This window comes from Clinocottus analis, unplaced genomic scaffold (genome assembly GCF_023055335.1).
Source record: "Clinocottus analis isolate CAN_PGR_092001 unplaced genomic scaffold, fCliAna1.0.p SCAF_7, whole genome shotgun sequence".
Taxonomy (NCBI): Eukaryota; Metazoa; Chordata; class Actinopteri; order Perciformes; family Cottidae; genus Clinocottus; species Clinocottus analis.
The window spans coordinates 16,539,662-16,566,115 of NW_027176229.1; the positions used below are offsets into that span (position 1 = coordinate 16,539,662).

The following is a 26,454-nucleotide window of genomic DNA, read 5'->3' on the forward strand; positions in this document are numbered from 1 at the left end:
GAACATTGTTGAGCTGAAACTTTTTAAAGTTTCATACTCAGCCTTGATGAGTTAAGTTGTATGGCTTCTGGACTGGAAATGCCTCTTTTGCTTACTGATTTATTTATTATTTCTTCCCCGGGAGTGCATTGAAAACTGTTTTTTCTGATATAAAGTGGGCCAACTCAGCGGTGCAAAAAAAAACTTCTAGGGATGAAAATAGACACACAGACACACACACACATGCCGTGGCAGCTGGAGTATTCTTCTGTCCCAATAAAGCAGAGGCATTTCCCCTCACCCAGTAGTTTAAGTGGACTGGTGTGCTGACGGAGTGACCCACAAACAGACAGCTCTTTACAGCCTGAAGGGTCCCGCAATCAGGAACAGACAGAATAAAGACACTCTCTTCTCGGGCAAGATAAGGCCAACTGAACTCGTAACAGAGCTTTTATCATGTAGACAGATGAAGAAAAGAAAAGGCTTTTAAAGCCGCCTCACTTCTGGAGGTGTGGGCTTCATCTTCTTTCTCTCATCTCTGATCCGCTCAGCAACTGATGCCATTAAAGCTGCATCCACCCCTTCCATGATGTCGGTACTGTTTAACGCAGCGCTAGTGGCTTTAAGTGGGCTTTGAGAAGGTAATGAAGCATATTCGGGGTTTTGACGTCAGTGCAAAGACAATGGCAGCAATGATTGAGTGGGTGTGCCCAGGTCCTGTTGGTTCCAAACAGCTGTGTCGAGTTCAACAAATCCCAATCCAGTTTATTGCACTTATTGTAAATCACTATCCCTCCGTTAATTTGTCAGAATTATCCACTTTGATTCCACTTTTTTTCTGTTTTAGTCTTCCTTCTCCCTCTTTATGTAGCTTCGTCAAGCTGTACGGTGCAGTTTTAATTACCTTCTTTTGCTTTTCCCCTTTTATTTAAGATAATTATTTAAGATAATGAGTATTTGTCTCGATGAACCAATGGACTGATTGATTGAATTCAGTTGATAACTAAAAACAGAAGAAGAAAAAAAGATTTTCACTTTGAACTCCTCCAACATACAGCAAATAACACAATTAAAAACTGCAGAAATGCTGAACGCGGTGTATTTAAATTGCTAGTGACAAAATATTCCAAATGTAAACTGAAGAAAAACAGCACATTTGAGAATCTGGAGTCAGCAAACATATCATCGATTATAGCAGAGATACTTTCTCTCAAAGTTTCAACTCTACAACACAATTTCACTCTCATGTCTCTTTCCTGCTGGTCATGTTTCCTTCCTGCTGGTCATGTCTCCTTCCTGCTGAGCGAGTCTCCTTACTGCTCGTTGAGTCTCCTTACTGCTGGCCATGTCTCCTTCCTGTTGATCGAGTCCTTGCTGCTGTCTCTCCCTCAGCCCCTGCTGTAGATATAGACCACAAAAATACAATAACAGCAGTTGTTTTTAGATGGATTATTATTCTCTTGTTGTATTAGTTTGTGGGTGATCTACACTCCCACTAGCCCTGATGATCTAGCTGCTCGTTTGTTATGAGTTCATAAACATGTACAATGCCACATAAGAGTCGAGTGTTGTGGCTCAGTGGGTGGGGATTTCATGAAGCCGACCTTCAAACCTTCTCCACTCCCATGTATACTAAACCACAAACAGACCACCACATCAGAGATGTTTCTGCGGCGGGTTGTGGTGACATCATTTATGGCCTCTCGTGTCACAGACCTCCCAAACACCCCCGACCCCCTCCCTCTGATTCGGTCTCAGTTTCCCAGCCAGTAAACGCTGCACTCTAGGTTAAAGTGTAGAATTTAAAAGTCATTGCCCCTGTCTGGCTCCTAGGCTCTATTTTTGTGCTGGTCTTTCCAAAAACTCCCATTTGCTCATGCGCTTGTGATACGCTGCTCCGAGGTGATGAGTAGAGCGCTGCTGATGGTTGTGATTAGTTCTGGATTGAAAACGAGGTTTGGATGAACTGCATGAGCAGTCGGCCTAATTAGAGATATTCAAACTAGACAGAGGAGCCAATCGTCTTGACCAAAGAGAAATGACCTCACTGGATTGGCTGGAAGAGGACAGAGCAGAGGATGACAGAATGTCTCTAGAGATTAAGTTTCCGACGTAAGTCGCAACTCAGAACTGAGTTTGCAACTTATCATCTATACATTTATGCTAACTGTCTGTTATAATCTTCATACTACTTCTATTGTTAGACTGCTATGGTCTACGACTAGAGGCCAGTGTTTATTAAGGGTTTGATATGGTTATAATTTGCAGGCACGCTATAAATTAGGTAAGAAAATAGGTCCCAGGTAAAGCCTCACCATCTTAATGTGAAATACAGTCACCAAGAGTTTGTAGAAGATTGTGATAACCACAATAGATATATACGATCTGCAGAAATGTGATTAGACCCTGGGATTTTTAAGACGCAGTGTTATTTGTTTTATTATAGATTATGGACATAGTAAATTGTTCATGGTTAAAAATGACAACCATTTGAATGTCAAATTGATCGTACATAATAATACAATAAAGTTAAAGAAAATAGAGCTTTTTCCCAAGAGCGGTTTCCTCCATCACCCCCACCCCACCACCCCACCCAGCTCACACCGGACAGTCACTTTTGCACTTGAAAAACATTGATGCCTGTGTTTTATGTCTTATCTATTTTTTTTATTTAAAAAAAAATGCCATTTTAAATTAGTTTACATGTCATACATGTTTGTTTATGTCACTGCTGTCTTAACTTTCTGTTGCCAATGTAATTTCGTTGTATGTTTTTTTTACAATGACAATAAATATATCCTTATCCTTAACATAAGCATATAGATCTCACACATTGCACCTTTTTTTTGTCCCGTATGGGCTTTATTATTTCATGTTTTTAATGTATTTTGAAAATGATTTTGAATTGCAATCGTGTGTGAAAATGTGCTATACAAAACTAAATCTGCTGCATGTCAGCGCCGCAGTGTTTCACAGAAAGTGGTGTTTACCCTGCACTAATAGAGCATGTAAGACATGCATCATTTAGGAAAGAGCTCATATCTCCTTTGCTGCATCGTCGGAGGTCTTGTCTCAGGGGCTTCTCTTCATATCCACGCACACACGGCCCTGCACGCACACTCAGGCATCTTCCTTCTTCAGTGCTGCACAGACAGCACTTCCTTTGACCGTCTTCTTGTTCACTCGGAGACAAACATCTTGTTGAGATCATCTCAGGGGCACAAGGTGATGTTCACGTTGTCCAGGAAGTGCGCTATGCTTCAGTGGTCCAGGACCAGTCCAGGAAGAGGTTGTGGCAGCGCGCTGGTGTGGCTGGTGAGACAGTGTCAGGGGCTCAGAGCCAGAGAGGCCCAGCGGGGTGAGCTCATTAACAACAGGACGTACCCCTGAACCTCTAAACCCAGACCTGCATTCCGTCCGCTCCGCTGCCCCCTGGGACTCTTCCAGGGGGGCTTTAACAGCCCCGTTGTTTTGGTTGGACCCTCGCCAGGACCAGAGCCGAGCTGTGCATGACGGCTCCCCCCTCCTCTGCCTCAATCGGGACCATAAATTCAGTCCAGAGAGGGTGTCTGTGTGTTCCTGCTTCCTCAGGTGTTTATGGCTCTCTCACTCATTCATACTGCACTCACAGTCAGAGCCTGGCAGCAACACACGCGGACATGTTCTTGAAACACCTGCTCCCACAAGCACAGACACACATAAATCTAGTTTGTGTGTAGGGACAGACATGTGACTCAGGCTATATTAAACATGCATTACACCACGGATGACTCGGGTAGCACAAACAGGAGAAAAAGTGAGCTGAACTCGTTGACTCTGTCATCAATACGGTCGGGACAGAGACACACGCTCGCGTTCTCTCTCTTTCTGAATGCAGACACACTGTATATGAGTTGCATGTGTTGCCTCACGACAGACCGACGGGGCAGTAAATCACGGCTACTGTGCCAGAGCTAGTATGCTGCTATCGTTGACCTTGCGGGTGAGGAACAGAGGATGATGTCAATCATGTCTCTTTTTATTTCTGTTGGTTGCGCTCCATGTTGTCTTCCTGGGCTCGAGCTCATCTGATGGGGATCGCATGTGGCCCCGTGAGACCATGTCTGGTCAGCTTTGTGGAGACAACAGGCCTGACAACCTGATAGCACATTAATGAAACGAAGTATACAGCTGTTGCAAGGTTCTCTTGCCATACTGTACTGTTTTGGCAGTAACAAGGTCTGTACTGATGGGGATTTATGTGTAATCGTGCATCAGTGTTGCTGCAGGTTCTTCCGGCAAGGGAGTTGATTTGTGATTTGGCAAAACCAGACGGATCGTACATTATCAGATGATATTATGCTTCAATTATATTCTCCACTGTAATTGTGTTCACATTCTGGTATTCACTGTGATAGGGAGCGACTATCAAGGCAAACACAGGTTTCACTAAAAAGATTACGACTAAGCCTTCATCGTCTCGCTTCATGTTGTTTTCTCAATTAACGATTTGACCAAATTTTCAAGCACAAATTCCAAACGTTCCAAACGTGAAAAGTAATTAATAATGTTTGAAAAAAAACTATTTTACAGGGGGTCCATGTCTCCAAAAAGGTTGATAACCACTGCCCTACGGCATAGCTATCAGCTACGACCACAGCTTATGTTGTTACTCTGCAACCCCTTAACAGTAAAAAAAATACATGTGGTTTTAGAGATTCAAGTTTCATTGCGGCTGAACTGTCCACAAAATTACATATGCTTCTTATTTTACACATTACAGAACAAAAGAAAATGAGTAGGAAAAGTAAAAGCATCATTTTCACTGTAGACATTCTTTGGAGGTTCACAGTGGTTACATATTTGTAGTTTTTTGTCCATTGTGTTTAATACTGAAATACGTGACTCAATATCTATGTGAAATTAGGTAAATGTTGACACTGATATGTCAGAAACTTCAGTTCAGAGGATCTGGTTCTGAACCACTGCCAGCACACAAATTGGCCTTTCAAAGCAGTTACCCTTTTTGGACATCCCCCATCATTACATCCTATTTACAAAAGACCAAAAGGATTATTCTCAGTTAATGCGTTTTATATGAACCCTTCACTTTGCCTGTGTAAACCTAGCTACTCGAGTAAACAGGGCCCTATTGAAGCAGAGTTACTAAATCTGCGGCCAGATGGGTTCTCGACCCCGAGACAAAGTGGAGAATTACAGTTTGTCCTGAGACTCGGAGCCCAGCTCTGTCTTCCCTCTGGCCTCGCTCGAAAGTGGGGGGGGGGGGGATATATTCCCTCTCTCCGAGATGCAGTAAGAGATGAGTGTGTAAAACGAGAAAGGCTGTACTAATGAATGGGTGGCACAGCTCCAATGGGACACGTTTCCCCAAGCGCTGCCAGGTGGGAAAGGCAAAGAGAGCGAGAGTAGAAAAGATGTGTTTTTCCTCCTCTCTTGTTTTCACAAGCGGACGCTTGAAAAGAAATGGGATGGCACTGTTGTGTTAAACCAGAACATATTTTAAGGGACATGAAGAGAAGGGGAAATGGAGGGGTGCTCTTGACTGGAAAGGCCTGTTCATGTTACTGGTAAAAGGACAAAGAACAGGCTGAAGCAATAACCATGATGAGCATCGTTCGTGCTTCCTCTACGAGTCATAACCACAATGTTCCTTCAAGGTATCTAATCTTTTCATAATATAACTGAACTTCAGAAGTAAAATTAGATTTGAGGCTCCCTAGTCTTTGTGTGCTCTGTCTCACAGTCCATGCACCGCTACCCCCTACGTGTGGTTGGGCAGCCATAGAGACGCCAAAGGGGTGAAAGGGCAGAGAAATGAGGGGTGCAGGGGTTTGGGCTTTCCTGCAGAATAATAGCAAGTATTGTTCCTAAAGCGGCAGCACTGTACTAAGACAAGCACAGGATATTTCTTAACATACTCATTCGGTGTCAGTCTTGAATTTCTGAGACTCCTCCGAGCTGTATGTAGTGAGCTGGTCATGCTAAGGCAGTACAATGTGTTCCTTTTAGCGCCTGAGTATCAGTGGATCAAAAGAATGATTAAATCCGGAGAAAGCACCATACAAATGCTTCAACTTCTAGCAAGATGTTGAACTGAGATAGCCAGGGAGAATTGAGTGCACTTTGTAATACATGATTGTGGTTCAACTGTCCTTTGTTCCTCTGTTTTATCTTCATCTACACTGAAGACTGTCCTCAGCATCGATATCTGCCAGAAATAAAAAAAGACTGTCACTCTTATTCAGTTCTGAATAAGAGTGACAGTTAAGTCTCTGCAGTGAATTCATATTTTCTCTGTGGAGGACTTATTGTGATGGAGGCCTAAAAACCTGCCCTGATGAGCGCAGAGACAGGAGAGGGCACGCTGGGAGATGAATTACAAACAGTGCTCAGTATCATGCATCCATCAGAGCAGCTCTTTGCCGCCAAGCTGGAATTCCTTTCCCCTAGCTGCACCTGACAGCGCAGAAACCTTAGCCCGAGATCCCGCCAGTTCACATTTTATTCTAAAAGTGCAGCTGAGCTTTTTTTTTTAAGGAGGTTCTCAGTCACGAGCGAGGCAGCTTCTGTCAGCGGCAAGCAGCCGCCCTCCTCTCTGGATCAGCCTGGAGGACCGGTCTGAGAGGCTGTGTGCAGCACACAGACAGGTGGAGCCGCGCATGGCGACCGTCAGCAGATTGACTCTGATGATGATGTGTGAACGAAAGATTTGGGGCTAGAATTGTTGATGAAAAGTGTAGATGTTAGAAGGGAATGGAATAATGCGGTGCAGAGGGAAAAGGGAGCTGCTTAATGGCCGAGGATAGCTGGGCCACGTTCAGGCTACAGAGACATTGTGAAACTCTATCTTTTAATCACTGGACCTGTTTGAGAAGTTGTGGAGCACAAAGTCTATATTTGTCTACATTGTCTTTTATGCAGAATAGTATTATTATTTATTATATATAGGAGTTCAGTTTGTGGTGCTCACAGTGTTGAAATATAAGTGTGCAATTTGGATGAGCGGACCCTTTTCGACTTTCCTCACAAGAAAAATGACAGCAATGGATTGTTTGTTGTTAGAAAAGGACACAACAAATATTGTTTTGAGGATTTATTGGACCCTTAAAATGACTAATTATAATGTAACTATGTCGCCATCATATTGCCCCCATGGGAATAAGCTCGGTGGATGCACAAACCTTCGAGAAGTGTAGTCTGCGTGACTCAGCGGTGCAGAGATACAAGATACTTTGTCGCTATGAAATCAGCCCCGAGGCTCGAAGGCTTTATCTCATGATCTCATGTATGAATTATGATAACCCTTTGCATTTTTTTGTTTTTAACCTCACAGAAATAGGGAGGAGGACTTTGTATTAAAACCATATAAAACTACTTTTCCCCTTGTGTTGAGTCTGTTAATCTCACCACCGAGTGACCTCATGTGTTATTCTGAAGCTTTAAACTGAATCTGGCCAATAGTTTTAGGTAAATGGTGTATAATGAGTTTTAAAGCTTGGTTTGCCATAAATTGTCACTTGTGTTTTGAACAGCTTTCATAAGTAGTTTAACACTCTGCAGATAAAACAGAAGCAGTCCACTAAATCTGCAATTAGCTTTCATCTTTTGTGTGTGGATGTTGAAACGTAATCTCTTAATAGTGACTTTTATGAATCAATTAAAACTTGTTGAATAGCAGAGGATGGAGGGTGAGTAAGAGGATTAAGAGCTCATGAGAAGTGCCGGTGATGGTTTTTGGCTGACCGCTGCCTCTTGAAATCCTTAATAATCAGCCGCTCTGTACTTTAACCTGTCTGTGTTCGACTACTGTGAAGTAGCACAAACACTCTCTCGTTATCTTCCAGTGGGACATATCCTGATATACTGTACGTTTTTAGGGCTTGGAGTCAGACAGTGGGACACATCCATCCATTTTTACTGCAGCTCCAAATGTCTGGAGAGATCAGGTCGGTCAGCCAAGACCTCCAGGTCTGCTCCGGAGCACAACTCACATCGCCAGATATCAGTGTTGAAGAGGGGAGGACAGACCGGATACACACATGTTTGGTCAAACACACACACACACACACACACACACACACACACACACGTCAATACATGTACACACTAGACAGGCACAACCTGTAAACACAGACACACACACGGGAGACATATTTAGTCAAGACGGGCCAGATGTTTCCTCCTAGTTTGTAAGTGTCGGAGCGCTCCGCTCCCTCTGACGGAGGAGCGTTAATCTCTGGAGCTAAGAGCTCTCGTATTCAGGACTTTTTAAATGTATATAATCATGTGAGCTAGTACAGGTCATTAAATACTTCTAATCGTCCAAAATGTATCAATCAAACGTTCTCATCATGCTCTGGCTACATACAGTCTATGAGAATTCACTGCTTTTCTTGGTTTTATAGATTCCTACATTGAATATCTTTGAGTTTTGGAACAACAATTTGAAAAAGTATGAACTATGTTCTGTAATATTAGATTAAAATCGTTAATCGATTAGTTTAGCAATCCAAATGAAAAATTTTATTGATTGAATTGAATTATTTTTAAAAAAATATATTCATTTCATAAAACTAATTGATTTATCAATCATAAAAAAATGATATAGTCCTTACTACAATATAGATAGATAGCTGTTACTAAAGAGTCTACAAGTTGTCTTGAGGTTTCTCACAGTGCGTTTGCAAGGGAGAGCTGTTGTTGGAAAACTTTGTGAGTGCCAGCAGGGAGGAGTTTGAAGGGGCGCTTGTGTTCCTTTGTACTGCGGCGCTGAGATAAGAGCAGCATCCACCACGTCAGCCACTGCTGGAGCCCCGCGGGGTCATCGACCCCTGTTGACCTGAAGCTGTGATCACACAGTCTGTTTTAATAGCTGACGGGAGCGACATGATGGATGCCTCGGCGCTGCTCGCTTCTCGTTTGGTTGTTTCTGTAAAGGCAGCGACGGTTCTGCTGCGTTTTGATGTGTGTTTCCTCTGATCCCGTAATCTGCTCGCACTCCCATGCATGGGAGCCTCTCCTCTGTATGTGTGTGCTTTCATCCACGGGTGCTTGTCTTCACATAGTCAGCTCTGTCTGTGGGCATGTTGTATTGAAGTGCTTTTCAGAGATAAGACCCTCATTCTGATGTGTGTTTAAAGACACTGTGAATGAAAGCATCTCATCATCCTCCCTCTAGCTCCTATTTTCTTCTTCTCTCTTATCTTCACTCCTTTTTTTATTTTTCCCAGCAGTTTTCTCATTATTCTCTCTCTGAGTGATCTGTAGCTGAGGCAGTAAATTGCAGAGCGCTTACAAACTGCGGGAGAGTTCCTGTGTCACAGTATTTAGCCTGAGAGCGAATGTTAGATTAACACCCAAACTCCCATCAGTTAGCATCTCTGCCTTAAGTTGGATATTAAATAACTTTTATAAAGAAAGAGTGCATTAGTGAAATTTTTCAATTATCGAGTGGCTTCGCTGGTTTGTGTTAGTCTTAACATTTTTTACCCTGATAAAGAAAACACTGCTGATTTTAATGTTTGGACTCATTTTTTATGGAGTAGAGTCTTTTTGTTAATGTCTGGTATTAAAGCTCATTGATGGTTTGAAAAATAATTACGATATTTATTGATTTACAATACATGACAATTTTATTTAAAATTTAAAACGAGCATTAGCAGCAGTGCTATATTATTATTTTTTAAATGCCAATGTAATTATGTCTTAGATGTTTGAATCAAAAGATAATTCTCCAGCAACGCTTAGTTTGTAAACGTTTATCTTTCAGTGAGTGTTTTTATAGTATGTCATACATGAGAGACACTCCTGATAGATGCGCTTTATGGACCAAATACAGAGAAATACATAATTACTTTTTTTTCATGCTCCTCTGATTAAAACATACTTTGTAAAATGACTATTAAAAGGGTTTTAAACTCTTCTGACCAATTCCCTTCTGCATGCAACTTTGAAGTAGGTGAAGTTGGGCCAGAAATTCCTACTCAACATGATTCAAACACACAGGTGTGACAACAAACGGCTCCTCCTTTTCTTTTCTTTTCTTTTGCTCCCATGCCCAAACCTTCCAGGACTCTGATCTGAAGACTGTGTTGTACAAAAAAAAAACCAGCTGTGTCTGTATTTTTGTCCTGTGCACAGCTCAGCGCTGCACTGCCCCTCTTTAGCTTATCATCTCTTTGTAGAGCACACAGAGCATGCGTACTTATCTCCAATGGTGCAAAACACAAACATACCCCCACATGCTAGAGGGTTTCCATCTGTCCGAGGAGGCAGACATGAGACAGAACCACATGTTGGAGTTAACACAGACCAGGCCTGAGGTGTCGTCGCTGGGTTTTGGGTGTTGAGGGTTTGGTGTTCCTCCAAGACGGAGCAGAGATAGAACATGTAGATGCAACAAGACACATGAGGCACACAAAGGGCCTTCGTGGGTAATAATCTCCCATCTGGGCTGATGAGATGAAGAGATGTGTGGCATGCACACATAATCAACTTAGTTTTTTGTTTGCTGGTTAATGTCTGTCATGATTATACTTATCTGCAGGGTGCTGAAATCCTCTGAAGGTCACTTTGTTTATTTTCCGAGGGAGTATTCAAAACATGCAAGTGTTTGTCATCAGGATTGAGATGTAGCTGATAGCTCTGGCTACGCGTGGATTTGCCTTTGAAATGTCTACTTCCAGTCATTAGTGTGCGTGCATGCACTGTGTGTCTGCTTTTGCCGTTGGCTTTCTCCAGAAATACGGCACACCATGTAACTTCCCAGTGGGTCGCCATGTATTCCCTGTTAATCCTGCTGTTCTATCTCTGACATAAGACAATATCCATCTCTGTGTATCTGTCTCGCTGTGGGCTGTTTGGGTAATTCAAATATTTATTCAAAAAATTACACATTGTAGGTCACCATAGAGACTTTGTCCACTTCCTCCACGTTGTCTTAAAGGGATTAAAGAAAACCTTTTTTTTCCTGCCGGGGTGAAGGTCAGCCGCTTTATGGATCTGTTGAAGTGCTTTGAGGTCACGACATATCGGTCATCGTGTTTGTTATGTCTGTCTTCCGTTTTGCTGGATGTAGGTTTAGCCGGTGTAAAACCTGCAGTGCGACTGATCAGGAGAATAAGGCCCATATTGTTGCACAGTCTTTCAAATACATATCCATTCATGTCTCCATCATGAAAGGCTCCTTATCCTGTGTAAACTGTACGAGAGCCATGATTTGTGATTTGTGTTTGTGTAACCTCAGCGAGCCAGGGTCCGGCATTCTTGGATTATTGCCTGAGTTTAAGCTTTACCTCCTGCAGGCCAGCCATCACTCAGCACAGTGTCGGTTAGAGTTGTGCTGGATTAACGCAGGTTTGACCCCCACCAGGTGTGCACGACTCGTGTCACCGTCTCACGTCTCGGCCGTGGTGTCGTGTTCTCCGGTGCCTCCCCATGCGAGTCTACCTGAGTAGTGGCTTACTGTTCCGCACACTATCACCCTGAACCCAAAAAGCCCAATCAGCTTTGATCCCACCCTGCGGCCCCTGGAAGTAAGTGGGGTCTAATCCCCAAAAAGCCTTAGAAAGACACAGAGGAATGCCTGGCACACAGCACACCATTCACTCAGGGATTAGACTGAGAGGAGCTCAGCGTCACACAGTCATTTACTCCACTCACTCTGTGTGTGTGTGTGTGTGTGTGTGTGTGTGTGTGTGTGTGTGTGTGTGTGTGTGTGTGTGTGTGTGTTTGTGTGTGTATGTGAGTGTGCATCTACATGTATGCTAATTCTGCATGCATGGCGTTAGACAAAATAATCTCAAACCACAAGAAGACTTTGCGAACGCTGCCAAAAAAAGCCAGGTCATATAGGTTGAATGCTAATTAGCAGCATAATAAAATTAGCTTTGTCAATCAACTCTTTGATACTTCAGCTTTGTGTGAGTTTTCAAAGCCGCACAGGCTCAAGAGAGGTTCAAAATATCTGTGCCAAGGCCGAGGGTGCGCCGGTCCAAAAAAAAGAGAAAAGAGTTTGGAAAGTGAAAGCTGCTTCCAAATTGATGCTTGGCAATACAAAAGAAATATTTAATGATTTAATTTTAAGACTATTTTTCCTTTATTGATATACAGACAGTAAAACTTAGCTATGACCCCTTTTTCCTATTATTTTTCACAATATCAAGATTATTTTATGACAAGGCATCCACAGAATAATCAAATTAAGGATGATTCTGCCATTTCATTGCGTCAGGCAAAACATTAAAAAGAAAACACCAATTGCTCATTTGTTAGTTTATAACTCTGGAAGTCCACTAAAAGCAATACATTACAATGTTATTAAATTATAACCCAGCCTTATTGCAAATCCTGACAATTCAAGCCAAATGCTTATAGGCGAAACTAAGACATTACAGAAATGTTGGCTCATTCACATTATGTCTGAAGTTAATCTCTGTTTCCTCAGTAATTAAATAATGGTCTTTTCATTTGTCAGTCTGGAACCTGAAGCAGTTTTATAAACATCTGTAACCCAGAAATCAACAGCAGCGGATCACCATCCGGTTTGATCATAGCAACACTTGGAACAGATTTTGTTTGATCCTCGAAGGAGAAAGCTGAGCGCTGGAACCTGCTGCCTTTAATTATAGTTTCATTTTCTGCAGCAGCAGGATTAAATGTGTCCATGAGGAGTGTGGAGGCCCCGTCTGTCAGCGCTCTGAGAGGAGGGATGCGGCAGTGTCAGGTGGATGGCTATGTTATTCATGTCACAGATGCGCAATATCACGGTCAGTCCCGCGTGTATGTTTTAACAGGTGCACGGTTCCACAGAAATGCATAACGATGTAAAGAGTGATGCTCAGATTTGCCGTTGAGTGGATGGCGAAGACAATGAGGGAGCAGTGTGCAGCAGACTCATCGATCTTACACTGAACCGGGAGTGTGGAGGGAGTGGTGTTGATCCTGGCTCTGTGCCAACGCGTTGAGAGCTTACCCATATGTGACTGTTGGTATGTCATAGAGCGATGGAGCATAAGCGGTGGATTTCAGATCATTTAATGTCAGACGTGTGTCGGACTTCTGCTCTCTTACTTTCGAGTATTCTTGGTAGCTGCCTCAGTGAAGTTTTTATTTGAGGGTATATATGTATATGAGCCTTTTAAATCAGGAGCTTTGAGACCCCGCTGTTGAGTCAGGCCTGTGGCTTCAGTCATAGACTGTATGTGACCCAACCAGGGCCCACAACAAAGGACTTCTTTAAACATACAGCATGTCGGACACACACACACACACGGCCGGCTGTGCTTTTATCAGCCAGACTTCCATGTCTGCTTTCCTTTCATGCATGAATGTATCTGCTGTCAGGGAACCTATTATGAACCCTGAATACTCAGAGCACATAAATGCTACAGTGTCTCTGTACTGATGTATCGCAAGAACCTCTGAACCATAAAGGGCTCAGTGTGCTCAAAGCAAACGAGTGGCCAATGCTGCGTTAAAGGTGCGTGGTGGAGTCTCTTGTAAACAAAGATCTATTTACGAGAGATGCTTTTTTTTTTTCTCTCTGTCTCTGTCTCTCTCTCTCTCTCTCTCTCTCTCTCTCTCTCTCTCTCTCTCTCTCTCTCTCTCTCTCTCCTTCTCTCTCGACCAGAAACTTGCTGCTCTAGCACTCCGCGTACACTGAAATCTGAATTTAACGATTTTGCAAAAATGATAAGTCATCACTTAATCAGTCAATTACTTTATAAATTATTAATAGTTGCGACAGGCCAAAAGGTAGTGCTTGCAAAAAGTGACGTACAGCAGAGTATACTGTATGTTTGGGGGTTTCAGATCCAACGAGCACTGAATACCTAGTTTGAAGCATCCTGAGGCGGTTTTGGTGGTTTCATGGTCTTATAGCATTAAAGGTTTATCTGGTTCACCAGTTCAATTTAATTCAGTTTATTTTGTATGGCCCAAAATTACATATTTGCCTCGGAGGGCTTTACAATCCGTACACATACTACATCCCTGTCCCGGGACCTCACATCAGATCAGGAAGAACTCCCCCAAAAAATAGAAAAAAACTCTCACAGGAAAAAAAGGGAAGAAACCTTCGGGAGAGCAAAAGAGGAGGATCCCTCTCTCCGGATGGACAGAAGCAATAGATGCCATGTGTACAGAAGGAACAACTTAACAGAGTTATAGCACATTACATGATTATAACAGAAATGAGTCATATAATGAGTAGTGGGCATGGACCGCGATCCCGATAACCACGATCCGTGTCAGCAAAAGGATGTAGAGAGGATCTCTGACGGAATCACGGACCCTCAGGAACCACGAGGGGAGTTGTTTGACTCTCCCTCTCCTGACAAAGCCAGCCCTAACTGGCAGCCTGATAATAAGGAGTTACAGTAGTCTAGTCTGGAAGTAACAAATGCCTGAATCAACTTTCCTGCAGCGCTTTGAGACAAGATATGCCTGATTTTTTAAATGTTATGTGAAAAAAGGTTGTCCTTCCGATTTGTTTTATGTGGGAGTTAAAGGAAAAGTACAGATCAAAGATAACTCCAAGATTCTTCACGGTGGTGCTGGATGCCAGAGCAATGCCATCAAGAGAAACCATATCATCAGATAATTGGTTTCTTAAGTGTTCTGTAAAAGTAAAATAACTTCAATCTTGTCTGAGTTCAACAACAGGAAGTTGCAGGTCATCCAGGTTTTTATGTCTTTAAGACACGCTTAAAGTTTAGCCACCTGGTTGATTTCATCTGAGAGAATTGTATTTCTCCACTTTATAAAACCATATCCAATCCCATTATAGTCTGTCGCAATACAATTCCTTCATTTCAACACCAGTTAAAATGACAATAAATGGGTCCTTCTTGAAACTCAAAACAGTTTATGTTTCTACAGACTGTTTATGTTGGCACTCACACATATTTACAATGTCAAGGGAAATATCTGATGATAAGATGTTGCAAATAAAATTTCTTCCCAGCGACTCCTTGCCTCTGTCCCATTTAAAAGTTCTATGTGTTGAAACAGTGATCTTTAGCTATTTCAGCATGTTAGATCGAACATTTTTCACCTTGACAAACCTCTGAGCGGGGCCGAATATCTCCACAGTAAAATGATCCAAACTTATGACGGCAAAATGGAGATTAGGGTGTTATATGAGATGTCCCAAAGGCAACTGACAAATCAAATGATTTGTTATAGTGGAGGAAAAGGACATTGCACTCTGAGAGAAGCTGAATCATGAGAAACATTAAAACAATAGTGAGGAAAGATTTGCCGTCTTCTTACCACACATGTCCGCTGCTCTCAGTTCATTTATATTCCTGCAGAGTGGGGCACGTTTATGGTTTGCTTGAAGCAGAATATCGTCCCAAAGCAAGTTGGAATGGGTACAATCAGGCAATCATGTCTTGGCTCTGGATGCACGAGTGTCGTCACTATCATACAGTCATTGTGTTCAACTGGAGCTTTTTGTGTTTGGTTGTCATGGATCCTGCTGCACTGTTGTCAGAGCGGACATGATTGTTTTTATTGTTCACATGGGTGGTTAAGGAAAAATATAGGTTATTGAAACATGTTTCTGAACTGGACTTGCTCTCATGTGTACCCACACGGTTCATACCATGGAAGGGAAATCACACATGGCTGGTGCGGCAACAGGCCTCTAAGTCGTAATAAGTGAGCCTTCAAACCAACCTTGGACAAATAAACTGTGTCTTTGACTAGACGTGTCCTTCAAACACTCCGGGCAAAGGATTTACTCCCCCAGCGCTGAGTGTGCATAGCAGAGGACATGGGGCAGGATGTTTAGCTGAAGGTTTGAGGACTGGGCTGTGCTCCGCTTGACTGCAGTTGTGGGCAGAGAGCTGGAGTGCTTGTCAACCTCTGTATGGTAATGGTCTGGGTCAAAGTGAAATGTCTGCCAGCCAGGAATTCAGCAGTGTGTTCTTGCAGAGAGCAGCAGTGTGCACACTTCTCTACTGCTCCCCTTATTGCAGATAAGTCATCCTGTTCATATTGCTTAGTCAAGCTATCGGCCCAGGACATGTTACATGTTACATTTGGACTTCCTTCCAATCTGTTATTAGGTTTCAAGCTAATAGCTCAACAAGAGAAGAACAACGAGCAGTCATATAGTATATATATAACCTTGTTTTTAACAAACAAAAAAGTTAGATATGATTTATTTTAAAGACAAATTACTCGCCTGTAACCTACTGTATACACTAGGCTTGTTGTTCAGGGATCTTACTGAAACTTTTGATCCTCATTTATATTCTAAATAAAGTGTCTGCATGTGTTTTTTGCATCATTAGATTTTATTGTAGCAATGATGCCGTGCTCTCAGATCATAGTAATCACTTTGGTGAACACATGTCAAAACCAACACGAACGTTGACCAAATACTCGAAGACCCGAGTTGTAATAAAGTGGAATTATCTTTTAAAGGGAAACCAGCTGCACATAATGTTGATGGGGTTTATTTTAGTCACAAAGGCTTATAAAGTGCACACTGTTCAACAGCTCAGTGCAGCATGCAATGCAACAACAATACCTATAATATGTTACAGTACGTTTGTGTGTGTGTGTGTGTGTGTGTGTGTGTGTGTATGTGTATGCGTGTGTGTGTGTGTGGAGGTCTACTTCTGGTACTGGTTGTTTTTAGAGCTTTTGTTTGTTGGCCACTTGCGGCAGTGTTTTGGCTGAGAGGAGTGGGTTTTAATTACTGCGGTGTGGAGGGAGTGTTTTATATGGAGAGGTCACAGACAAGATGGACCCCTCCCTGACACGCTAAAGCAACAGCAGAGAAGTGTGTGGTTTCATTCAGTCAGTCCTGGAGTCCTGTTTTTACTGGTTTCCTTGGTGACTACAGGAGAGACAGAGATGAGGTTGCACATCACTGGAGGAGATGCCAACCGAGGTCCCCGAAAGGGAGAGTGTCGCCAAGGAAAGCTTTACAAAGCAGCTTTAATTTGGGTCAACCAGGGTCACGAGGGAGGAACCCGGTCCCATTGGGGCTTCTGTGTTATTTTGTCTCTCTTAATAAAAGTGAAGGGTGTGAGATGGACCGTCGGCCTCTACTGTTCACTTTTATTAGACATCTGTTGCTTTCAAGTGGAGGAAACGTTTAAATAGTGGCGGCTGGATTTGTAGTGCAGCTCGTCCTGACCACATACTGTCTGAAATCAGCAAACTGCAATTTGACAGATGTGCCCACAATAGAATTTAGTCACTTTACACAAACCGAAGCATTTGCTTTTATTGGCACCACAAGAATGTTTTCCATTTTGCCATATGTCTAATTTTTGTTTTGTTTTTGAATACCACTGGGACAACAACAACTTAGACTTTTTCCATTTTTAAATTCACTTAAAATTCTTGGCTTTTTTAGTCTCTCCAGTTTGTGTGAACGCCAGATTATTGTTATGTTTTGTGACTCTGTGTTTGCACACAATCTGCCTCTCCTGCTGTTGCGTACCCTCAGAACACCACCACACGTCTACACCCCAAAACAAGTGGTGAACAAACAGTGGAGGCCGACCTGCTGTGCTCAGTAGTTAGAGGCAAAGGTGGTGAGTGATTATGAAACAAAGCCCAATGTTTCTGTAATTAGTATTTTTTTTAAAGGTGCCATGCAGGTATTCACCACAGTCTGGACCAAACCTCTGTAGGTGAGATAGTTGTGGTGGGTCTCTCATGATGAAATCTTCTGGAAAATACAATAAGCAGGAAGCCTGATGGGAGGAAGGTTATGGAAGGTGAGTGCTGCATCCTGTACAGAAAGGCCCACCTTACAGCTGTCTGCCCAGTGAGGCCAGTCTCCTGTCCCAGAATGCCAGTGAGAGCACATGTCTTTAGGTCCAACAAACACCTCTGTCAGCAGACCACAGTCACCCCACCAGTCGGACCATTCCGCCCGGCGCTGCACTGTAATTACACACCGCTGCCTGCTGTGGAGGGGCCGGGAGGGGCAGATGCATGCCCTGTCACTGCCATCAGCATCAATACAGGCATGTGCTGGAAAAACAGAGGGAGTGAGAGAGACGACGAGAGTGAGTGAGAGGGAAGCTGAGGTAAAGACAGCCCTGTCTGGGACAGAGGGGCGGGAGGAGAGGCAGGAGACCCGCCTCCTTCCTGTAAAAGATTAGAGGTTGTGTGTGCGAGCACATCTGGATGGGCTGGACGAGCTGAAAGGGCTGATGTGAGAATCGGCAGAGCCAAACTGAACACACTGAACGGGCCTCTGCAGCATTTACCTCCGTTTGTGTGTATGTGTTTGTGCACCATAGCTGATATTGGGAGGAATATCTATACACACATGCTTATAAAAATCTCAAGTTACTAGCTAAAAGAGGTATCTGATCTTTTTGTCTGAATTGCCAAAGAGGCATTTGTTCTAAACAATGAGTTTAGTGAGTTTAGTTTCTTAGTGAAGTAGTTTAACTAACTGTAAAGGTTACAAAGTAAAACCGGAAAGCAAAATATATTCATACTCAATACTCTTCGAGTGACTTTGACACAATTGCCAAAAGTTCAAGTACATAAATCACTTCCTCAGGTGCAGTTACCAGACTTCATGTAATTAAGTATTTTCCCTGTTGGTAGTGACGGACGGAGGTCTAGCTCGGTGGAGGCTGTGGTTAGGGTGTTGTGACGAGTGTGTGCTGCACTATGCTGCCTTGGGTTACGTGTCTGAGCTGATTGATGAGGTGAGATGTGTGTGTGCCCGAGGTGAGAACCTCTCTGACCTTGCACACTCTCACCTCGGGGTCCTGGAGGCTAAAGCTTGGTTTCATTTGCAGCAGGTCTTTGCAACACCCCACCTAGCCTTGTAAACCAGAGCAGATGTAGACCAGCACTTGTTTTCAACTTAAACACCATGTAAAGGTGAGGATTCAGTCTCGCTCGGCTTCTCTTTTTCTCTGGGATAAATTTTCGGACCAATTGTTGGGGTAGGGCAGCGCTTCCTTTTCTGTAATTACAGTTGGACCGGTCCAGTGTGTGGGCCGTTCAAATCTCAGGCTGAGAGGTTTGGGAGGCAGAGTGGCAATTCCAAAGGAAGGAAATGATGAAGTGTGTCCCACTCTTTGAGTCAATCACCTAATAAAAGAAAGCTGCGGACCTGGAAAAGTACAGTAAACACCGTGGTTCAGATGCAGATTCGCACTGTGCTAAGCACCGAGCCCTGATGGCCAGACAGACCCGTTAGCTTTGTGGGAAGTGGACACTGATGATGGGTCTGCTTACACTTTAATACGGCCTGTGACGGATTTGAGTCAAACATCAGAGAAAAGGTTACAGGATCCATTGTTTTCTCTCACAACCAACTGATACTCATTAATTATCTCTAATATATCAGTGCTCTTGTTAATCTAAAATCTGTATAAATCCCTGCGAGGACCTTATTGAAACAATTTTTAACAGTCCAGTGATTGCTGTATTATTCAGCAGCCTGTCTTGAATTTAAATAATGACTTAGACAAATAAATAGTATTTCATGTGAATTTATCACATCATGGTCTCATGTCGATACCGGGTCTGCTGAATTGGGGCAGTGTTGGCTCACGTCCAGAGTAGAAAATCTTAGAATCAGGGTTAAACGTGTGTGTGAGAAACATTAAATGTATTAAATCAACTCCACAAAAGTCTGGAGTTTTGAATTTGCTTCAATCCTGGTGTTTTGTTTCTAAAGTGTTTCAGTTACAAAACTGAAACACTTTAAAAAGTGTTTCATAATGATACTTTCATAATGTAACAGGTCTGCGAAACATGTTTTGTTTCTCTCTTGCATATTTTTGAGTTGCCTTATACACAATTAAGAAACACATACAAACAACAACGTACAAAAATAACTTTTCAAATGTACAATAATTGGCTTTCATACGGGTCACCTTTATTTGTCTATTTTGCATTTTAAAAAAGAAACAAAAGAAATTACTGGCTCAGCAAACATATGTTCTGAGAAGCCTCCTTTTTTAGCTTGGCTTTATTTCCATGAGTGCAGTGTTTTGTGTGTGTGTGTGTGTGTGTGTGTGTGTGTGTGTGTGTGTGTGTGTGTGTGTGTGTGTGTGTGTGTGTGTGTGTGTGTGTGTGTGTTTCTGTAAAGGCAGCAGCAGTCTTCAGACTATCTGAGGCGATGCAGAGACAGAGACAAACGCCTTCCCTGCTTGGCTCTCAGCATCTGGTCACTAATGATGCTGCAGCGCTGAGCTCAGCTAATCGACCAGACAGAGATGGATCAGGACCTTGCACTCTGCTGTGTATGTGTATGTGTGCATTCACAGCTGCTGCCAGGCCCCTGTACTGCATCTCCGTGAAGGAACTTCACACTTTGAGACTCAGTCAGACTAAAGAAAACAGTACAGCCACACCGATATTATACTACATTTGTCTCCCATCTGCTGCAGACAATATGAGGGGACAACCAAAGTTTCACTTGTACATGCATGAAGCTCCTGAAGTGCATGTCTGTGTGCAGGCTGCTGAATCTTTCTGCAGATGACAAATAAACCTCAGTAGGTGACGAGCTTGGAGGATCAGGCAGTCGGTTCAGTTGAGTGTGAGATGTGTGTTTATAGGGCTCTGGTTGGCAGGGCTAACTGGGCTCTTAGCATGAGAGCGCTGGTTTATTTTCACTGGGAGAGTTTCCCTGAAGGAATTACCTTGGCCCATTAATAATACAGCCTGTGTGTGTGTGTGTGTGTGTGTGTGTGTGTGTGTGTGTGTGTGTGTGTGTGTGTGTGTGTGTGTGTGTGTGTGTCACCATTGCACTTGTTTCTCTCTTACACATACACACATGCACACACACTTCAGTTTGTGGAGAGAGAGGTGCAGCTGCAGTCCTGGTCACCGACCCCTTGGCTCTCACCCTGGTGGCACCACCACAACTCCAAGTGGGTCTTAACAACTTTGGAATAAAGCTCCCATAATGTTAATATAATGTTATAATAATTCAAGCAGGTTGTTAATGATTTTGTGGAGTCCGAGTCGAAAATCTTGCTGCTTCCCCCCCTTGGCCTGTTTCACACTTGGCATCAATGCATTGTGTTGAATCACAAAGACAATTTGTTCCCATGGTGAGCTATCATTTACCTTCTTTCTGTTTGCATTGTCACGGGTTAAAATATATATTAATGTGCGCAAGGAAATTAAATAAAATCACAAGGGATCACAAGTAAATATAAGTCAACAGCAGTTTGTCTCAGCGGTATCTATATACAAGATAGAAATCTGGACCGACAGCGTGGCATTGATGAGTTTTACAATGAATATTTAATTGAAACAAACTTAATCTAGTGGTCTGTTTATTTATTCCAGCAGAGAGTGAGGGGACGCTGAGGAAACTCAGCAGAGAAACTCAAATCAGGGCTTGATCTGAGGCCCACGGGGCGAATTGTGAGGCAGACATATTGCTCAGATTTCAACGAACAATTTCATCGGCCTTTCTAACCTTCGCCCCCAGCGACATTCATAGAAAGGCTGTGTGCTGTAAAAGCTCACTTTGGCTTTTGGATGGCTTCAGAGCTCAATAATAAACTTTCATTTAGAGAATTCAGTCTAGATAAGTGTTCTGCGAAATCTGATTTGCTTTTTAAAGGCTTCTCGTCACCGCAGCCAGGTCCCGCTGCTTCAAAATACCTTTTACACGCAATATAAAGTGCGTATTATCCTCTACTTGAGCATTAACATTCATCGCATAAAGGCCAGAATACACACATTATTAAATGTCAATATGCAATAGGAAAAGATAACCTTCTCCCTGTGACCCCTTCGCTCATATCTTCCTCCTTTCCCTAGAAGATTATTGACCCAGCAGGGAGACGCACACACACACACGCACACACACACACACACACACACACACACACACACACCGTGTGTGTGTGTGAGAGAGAGAGAGAGACAGAGAGAAGCAGATCGAGAGAAAGCGCTGATGTAAGGACTGCCTCTGGCCTACTGAACTCTCTGTGGGGGTATTTCTCTGGTGAAGAGTGACTCAGTCACTGATTAGGACCCAGTGCAACATGGGGGCAAAAGGTCAAACTCATTCACACATTTCTTTGTCCACCCCGCACGAGGGCAATTAGCACACTGAGAACAAAGAGTGGATACAATGAACTGCGTTGATTTGGGAGGGACATTCATTAACCGTGGCGTTGTTATTGTTGTCTGAGTTTCATCCTCTTTCTCCAGACCTTGAACGCACCCTGCGTGCACGCACACACACACACGCACACACACACACGCACACACACACACACACACAGTTCGGTTAACAGACTCTCAGGAGAGATGCAGAAGAAGAGATGGATCTTGCAGGATTTCAAATGTTGTTGCAAGACAGACAGAGAGAGTGTATAAGAAGTGTGTGTGGGAGACCGCTGTTCTTGTGCCAAAGCTGGATTAATGCTTCATACAATAGCAGGAGTGTGGGTGAGGAGGACGTGCTTTACTCCAAAGGTAAATGATGCCTTTAAGGGTGAGGGCTCGATTTCCTATCCAGAGCCCCTTTGTAATGGAATACAGCCATCTATATCAGCCGACCTCCAGAGAAAATGTCCCTGGCACATACATGTACACTCACACACACCTCTCTTTGTCTCAGCAGTCGTCCCCATGTGGACTACAGTGCACCGCAGGTTCGTGTGTGTTCTCCAAGTACATTGTTATCAATATGAAGGAGCGTTTTCTACAATCTAGAGCGCATGCCATAACATTTCACTCTCAGCTCTGACATGGTTTGAATCCATCTACACTTGTAATCCTGTGAGAATTACTTTGAACCCAAAACAGTGAAATCATGAGTGCAGAGGTTGAGGCGAAATTATTGAAGTGGTCTCACTTTACCCTAAACCATGTGTTCTGTGTACTTTTCATACTCTTCCCCCCTTTTTTGGAAATCACTGAACCCGTTGTATTTTCTTGTTTTAAGGTCCCAAACGTTTATTTTTCTTCTTGACAATAAGCTCTTCACTTTATTTTCCTCCGTCTGCAATGGATAGAGATGTCTCATAACATCTGATGGTACAATAAGAGAGGCTGTTGAAGGAGAAGAAGAAGAAGAAGAAGAAGAAGAAGAAGAAGAAGAAGAAGAAGAAGAAGAAGAAGAAGAAGAAGAAGAAGAAGAAGAAGAAGAAGAAGAGGAAGAAGAAGAAGAAGAAGAAGAAGAAGAAGAAGAAGAAGAAGAAGAAGAAGAAGAAGAAGAAGAAGAAGAAGAAGAATGCTCTCCTGCTCCATCTAGGTGCTGCAGGTGCTGCTTGATGGCTTTTTTGGTATTAGCACTTTGCCTTTCAGTGGCCAGCGGCCACGGTCAACACCAAGACGTGCTTCCTGGCGGCTAATGAGGTGCTGAACCCAGCCTCTTGTTTGTATCAGGAGCACCTGGGCCGACCAGAGCCAGACCCGGCCAGACAAAGGAGTCAGTCTAGCATTTCCAAAAGCTCTGCCCATTCAAAACATCCAGAACCCAGGGACACAAACTCCCACACTTCATAAAATGAAGGCAAGACAGAATGCGAGCCGAGACTGCCCATTCTCTCTGCACAAGGAAACTATTGTTTGTCTTTACACTCCCTCTCTGAAAGGCTTTACGATTGTGTACTCCAAAGAAACAAGGCAAAAGGAAAGCAGCTTGGCAAAATGTTTGTCTCTTGATATGTAACGATGACAAAAGTAGCAACTCTCTGGGGATTGCAATTTCTGGCTACAACTTTGAACTTATTGTATTCTTATTGTCAGCTCTCTTTGGCTTTCTGACACTGAGAAGTTCCCCTGAAGAATAGAAACCCAAAGACATAGAAAAGCCCAGTTGATTTTGTATCATCCTCAGTGAAGCGTCCTCACACGACCCACATCACAATGTAACCTCCATATCTTCTACATTGCATCTGTCATTAGCACCTGTGGGCCCCAAAAAACATCAACCAATCTTTTTATTTTTTCCTTACAATTTCAGCACATGGCATTTACAGTTGTGACTACGCAACTAAACCACTTGGTTAAAGAGAGAGACCGTGGTTAGGGGACAAGTGAAAATGTAAGCATTGATTGCATGTCTGTGGAGTGCCTTCGTAGACGAGTAGTTAAAACACATGCCGCTTCCCTTTAATTTGGTTGACAGACACCAAACTGTGAACTGTGATATACACCATTTAATTGACGCTATGATGGTTAACGGACTGCACCTATATAGCGTTCTTCAACCTCAATGGACCAAACGCTCTACAACTTGCAATTTCCACAGAATGCCACTATGAATGCAAGTAGAAACCCACACCAAATCTGAAGATTGTGTTTTCAAGGTCAATAAGTCACTATAAATTCCAATTCAAGCCACAGAGGTCACATTGTTCAGTGTTTTTACCTTCTGTTATAGATGCAAGGAACCAGCTTGCAGCACAAGAGGCCGTCAGGAAACCGTCCACTCTACGCCGCCCGCCTGCACGCACGGGAGAGCCAATCTCTAGTGAGAACATGTTACTGCTTTGACTCTACTACAGAATAGCAACAGTACTATATGTTTAAGGGTCTGATTCCTGATGGTAAATACCTTTTTGTTTTGTTTTTTAGATTGTCTCAACTGCAGTCGAATCACAGCTTTGACCGACAGGCTGAGCTCACTGGAGGCGAAGGTTTGGACATGCTCAGCCAGCCGCTGTATCTGAATCCCTGAAATATGACACATTAATCAAGCATTTTGCCCACACTTTTCTGTCTTCTTGATCCAGGTCCAATTATACACTGCCCCGGCATCCATATCACATCGCCACCTTCAGGGCAAAGGAGCAACTGCACCAGAGGCCTCATCGCTGCTGGGGGCTGTGCCCGCTCAGGGAGCTCCTGGTGAGCAGGGACCTGCAGGTAGGTATATCATGCTGTGACGCATGAATATGTTTTAGGTTAAACAAATACAGCATATTTCTATCGAGGGGAGTCCGGGGTTTTGTGTTTTGATAATTGATTTAGAAATCACTCTTAACCCTTTACCTGCTCACCTCTGCTCAGATCATATTCCCTCTACTCTACTCACTCCTTTCTTTTAACTTCAGAGCACAAACATCCAGCACTGTGAGAGTTTACTAACCCTGCTGCACTGTCAGAGGACGTTTCAAAAATTAGTTATAGCCACTATGTCAAGGCATTTTATGTGATTATACAACAAATTTTATCTGGCGGCAGAGGTTTTGAATCCCCGGGCAAATGTGTGCCGCAAACGACCCTCATTCACTCATTCACGACTGTTGAGAGAATAGACACTCTGTAGTTTTAGACTATGTTAAAAGCTATCATCCACATTACCCACAATGCAACTTGACCACCAACAGTACGGTCAGAGATTTTGTTCTGAAATGCTAGTAGTGCTAATATATATTGAGCTGCTAGCCTTAAGCAGAGATGAGGATCTGGCTACAGAGAGGTCTGGTATTCTTTACTTTAAGTGACATCACGTGAGGTCATTTTTATTAGACATTACCCAGCTCCCTCTGGAGACATGAGGGACTCTGTACAGTTTTTTTTTTCCACTTTTGCTTTAGAATTCAGCCATCGATTATTTTCAGAAGTCCATTAGCTATGTCCAAGTTAATTCATTGTTTCTTTGGAAACTCCCCAAATGTAGCTTTTCTTCAGTTGATGAAAACTATTTAGTATTTTGGAACTGAAATTTAAATCGGCCTGAACTAAAAGATACATATTATTGTTCTCTATGACTTTCATCCCATCCCTCAGTGGTTTTTACACAACCTCTTCTCCAAGTGGTTTCAGGCAGGATTTTCAAACTACACCACTCATCTTTGTTTTCATTACAGGTCCTCAGGGTGAAAATGGGAGAGATGGGCTTCCTGGCAGAGAAGGTAACTTGCAGCCATCAATGCTGTCAGCCCATGAAAAACGATTGAAGATGAAACGAGTTAAGGCTTATTGATTACTCATGACGGTTTCCGCCTCTTAGGGAAGCCAGGGTCTCGAGGGCTGCCAGGTCCCAGTGGGCCTCGGGGGGAGGGCGGGACAAGAGGCCCATCGGGCAGCCCTGGATTCAAGGGATCTTCAGGACCTGCAGGTACGAGAGGACTGAAAGTAGAAATAGAGTTTACGGTTAGCAGACAGAAACAAATTAACTTGGTCTTAGTCCATGTTGACACAGTTTGTCAACAAGCATGCTGTTATGATTTGTGTGTGTGTGTGTGTGTCATTGAGAGAGACGGAGGGTGTTGCAGAGCAGTTGTATACTTGCCTGTCCACTTAATCGGTTGTCTGTTGAATAAGACATGTTGAGGACTCACTGTTGACCAAAGAGCCGTGGAAACATCAGAGTAAAAATCGGGAAGAGCTCCAACAAAAGCCCAATTTGTGTTGTCCTGCTTCAGATTGTTTGTCTTTCTCCTAAACCACTCAATCAAACCCACAGACTCTCCAGCGCTAAATGTTAGTGCAATTTGATGGAATTTTGTCACTTTGCTGGTAGTTGGCTTTTAATATTATGTCTTTCTG

General features: G+C 43.1%; 1 protein-coding gene across 2 annotated transcripts in view; it reads left to right on the forward strand.

Annotated features, from left to right (window-relative positions):
* emid1 (EMI domain containing 1) overlaps positions 1–26,454 on the forward strand; it is a 49,096-nt gene that overhangs the window by 12,783 nt on the left and 9,859 nt on the right. For both annotated transcript variants that reach the window (XM_068566703.1, XM_068566704.1), the window contains exons 4-8: positions 24,341–24,430; positions 24,535–24,596; positions 24,693–24,825; positions 25,773–25,817; positions 25,916–26,023. In XM_068566703.1, coding sequence (XP_068422804.1) covers positions 24,341–24,430; positions 24,535–24,596; positions 24,693–24,825; positions 25,773–25,817; positions 25,916–26,023 — 438 coding nt within the window. The remainder of the gene's footprint in view (positions 1–24,340; positions 24,431–24,534; positions 24,597–24,692; positions 24,826–25,772; positions 25,818–25,915; positions 26,024–26,454) is intronic.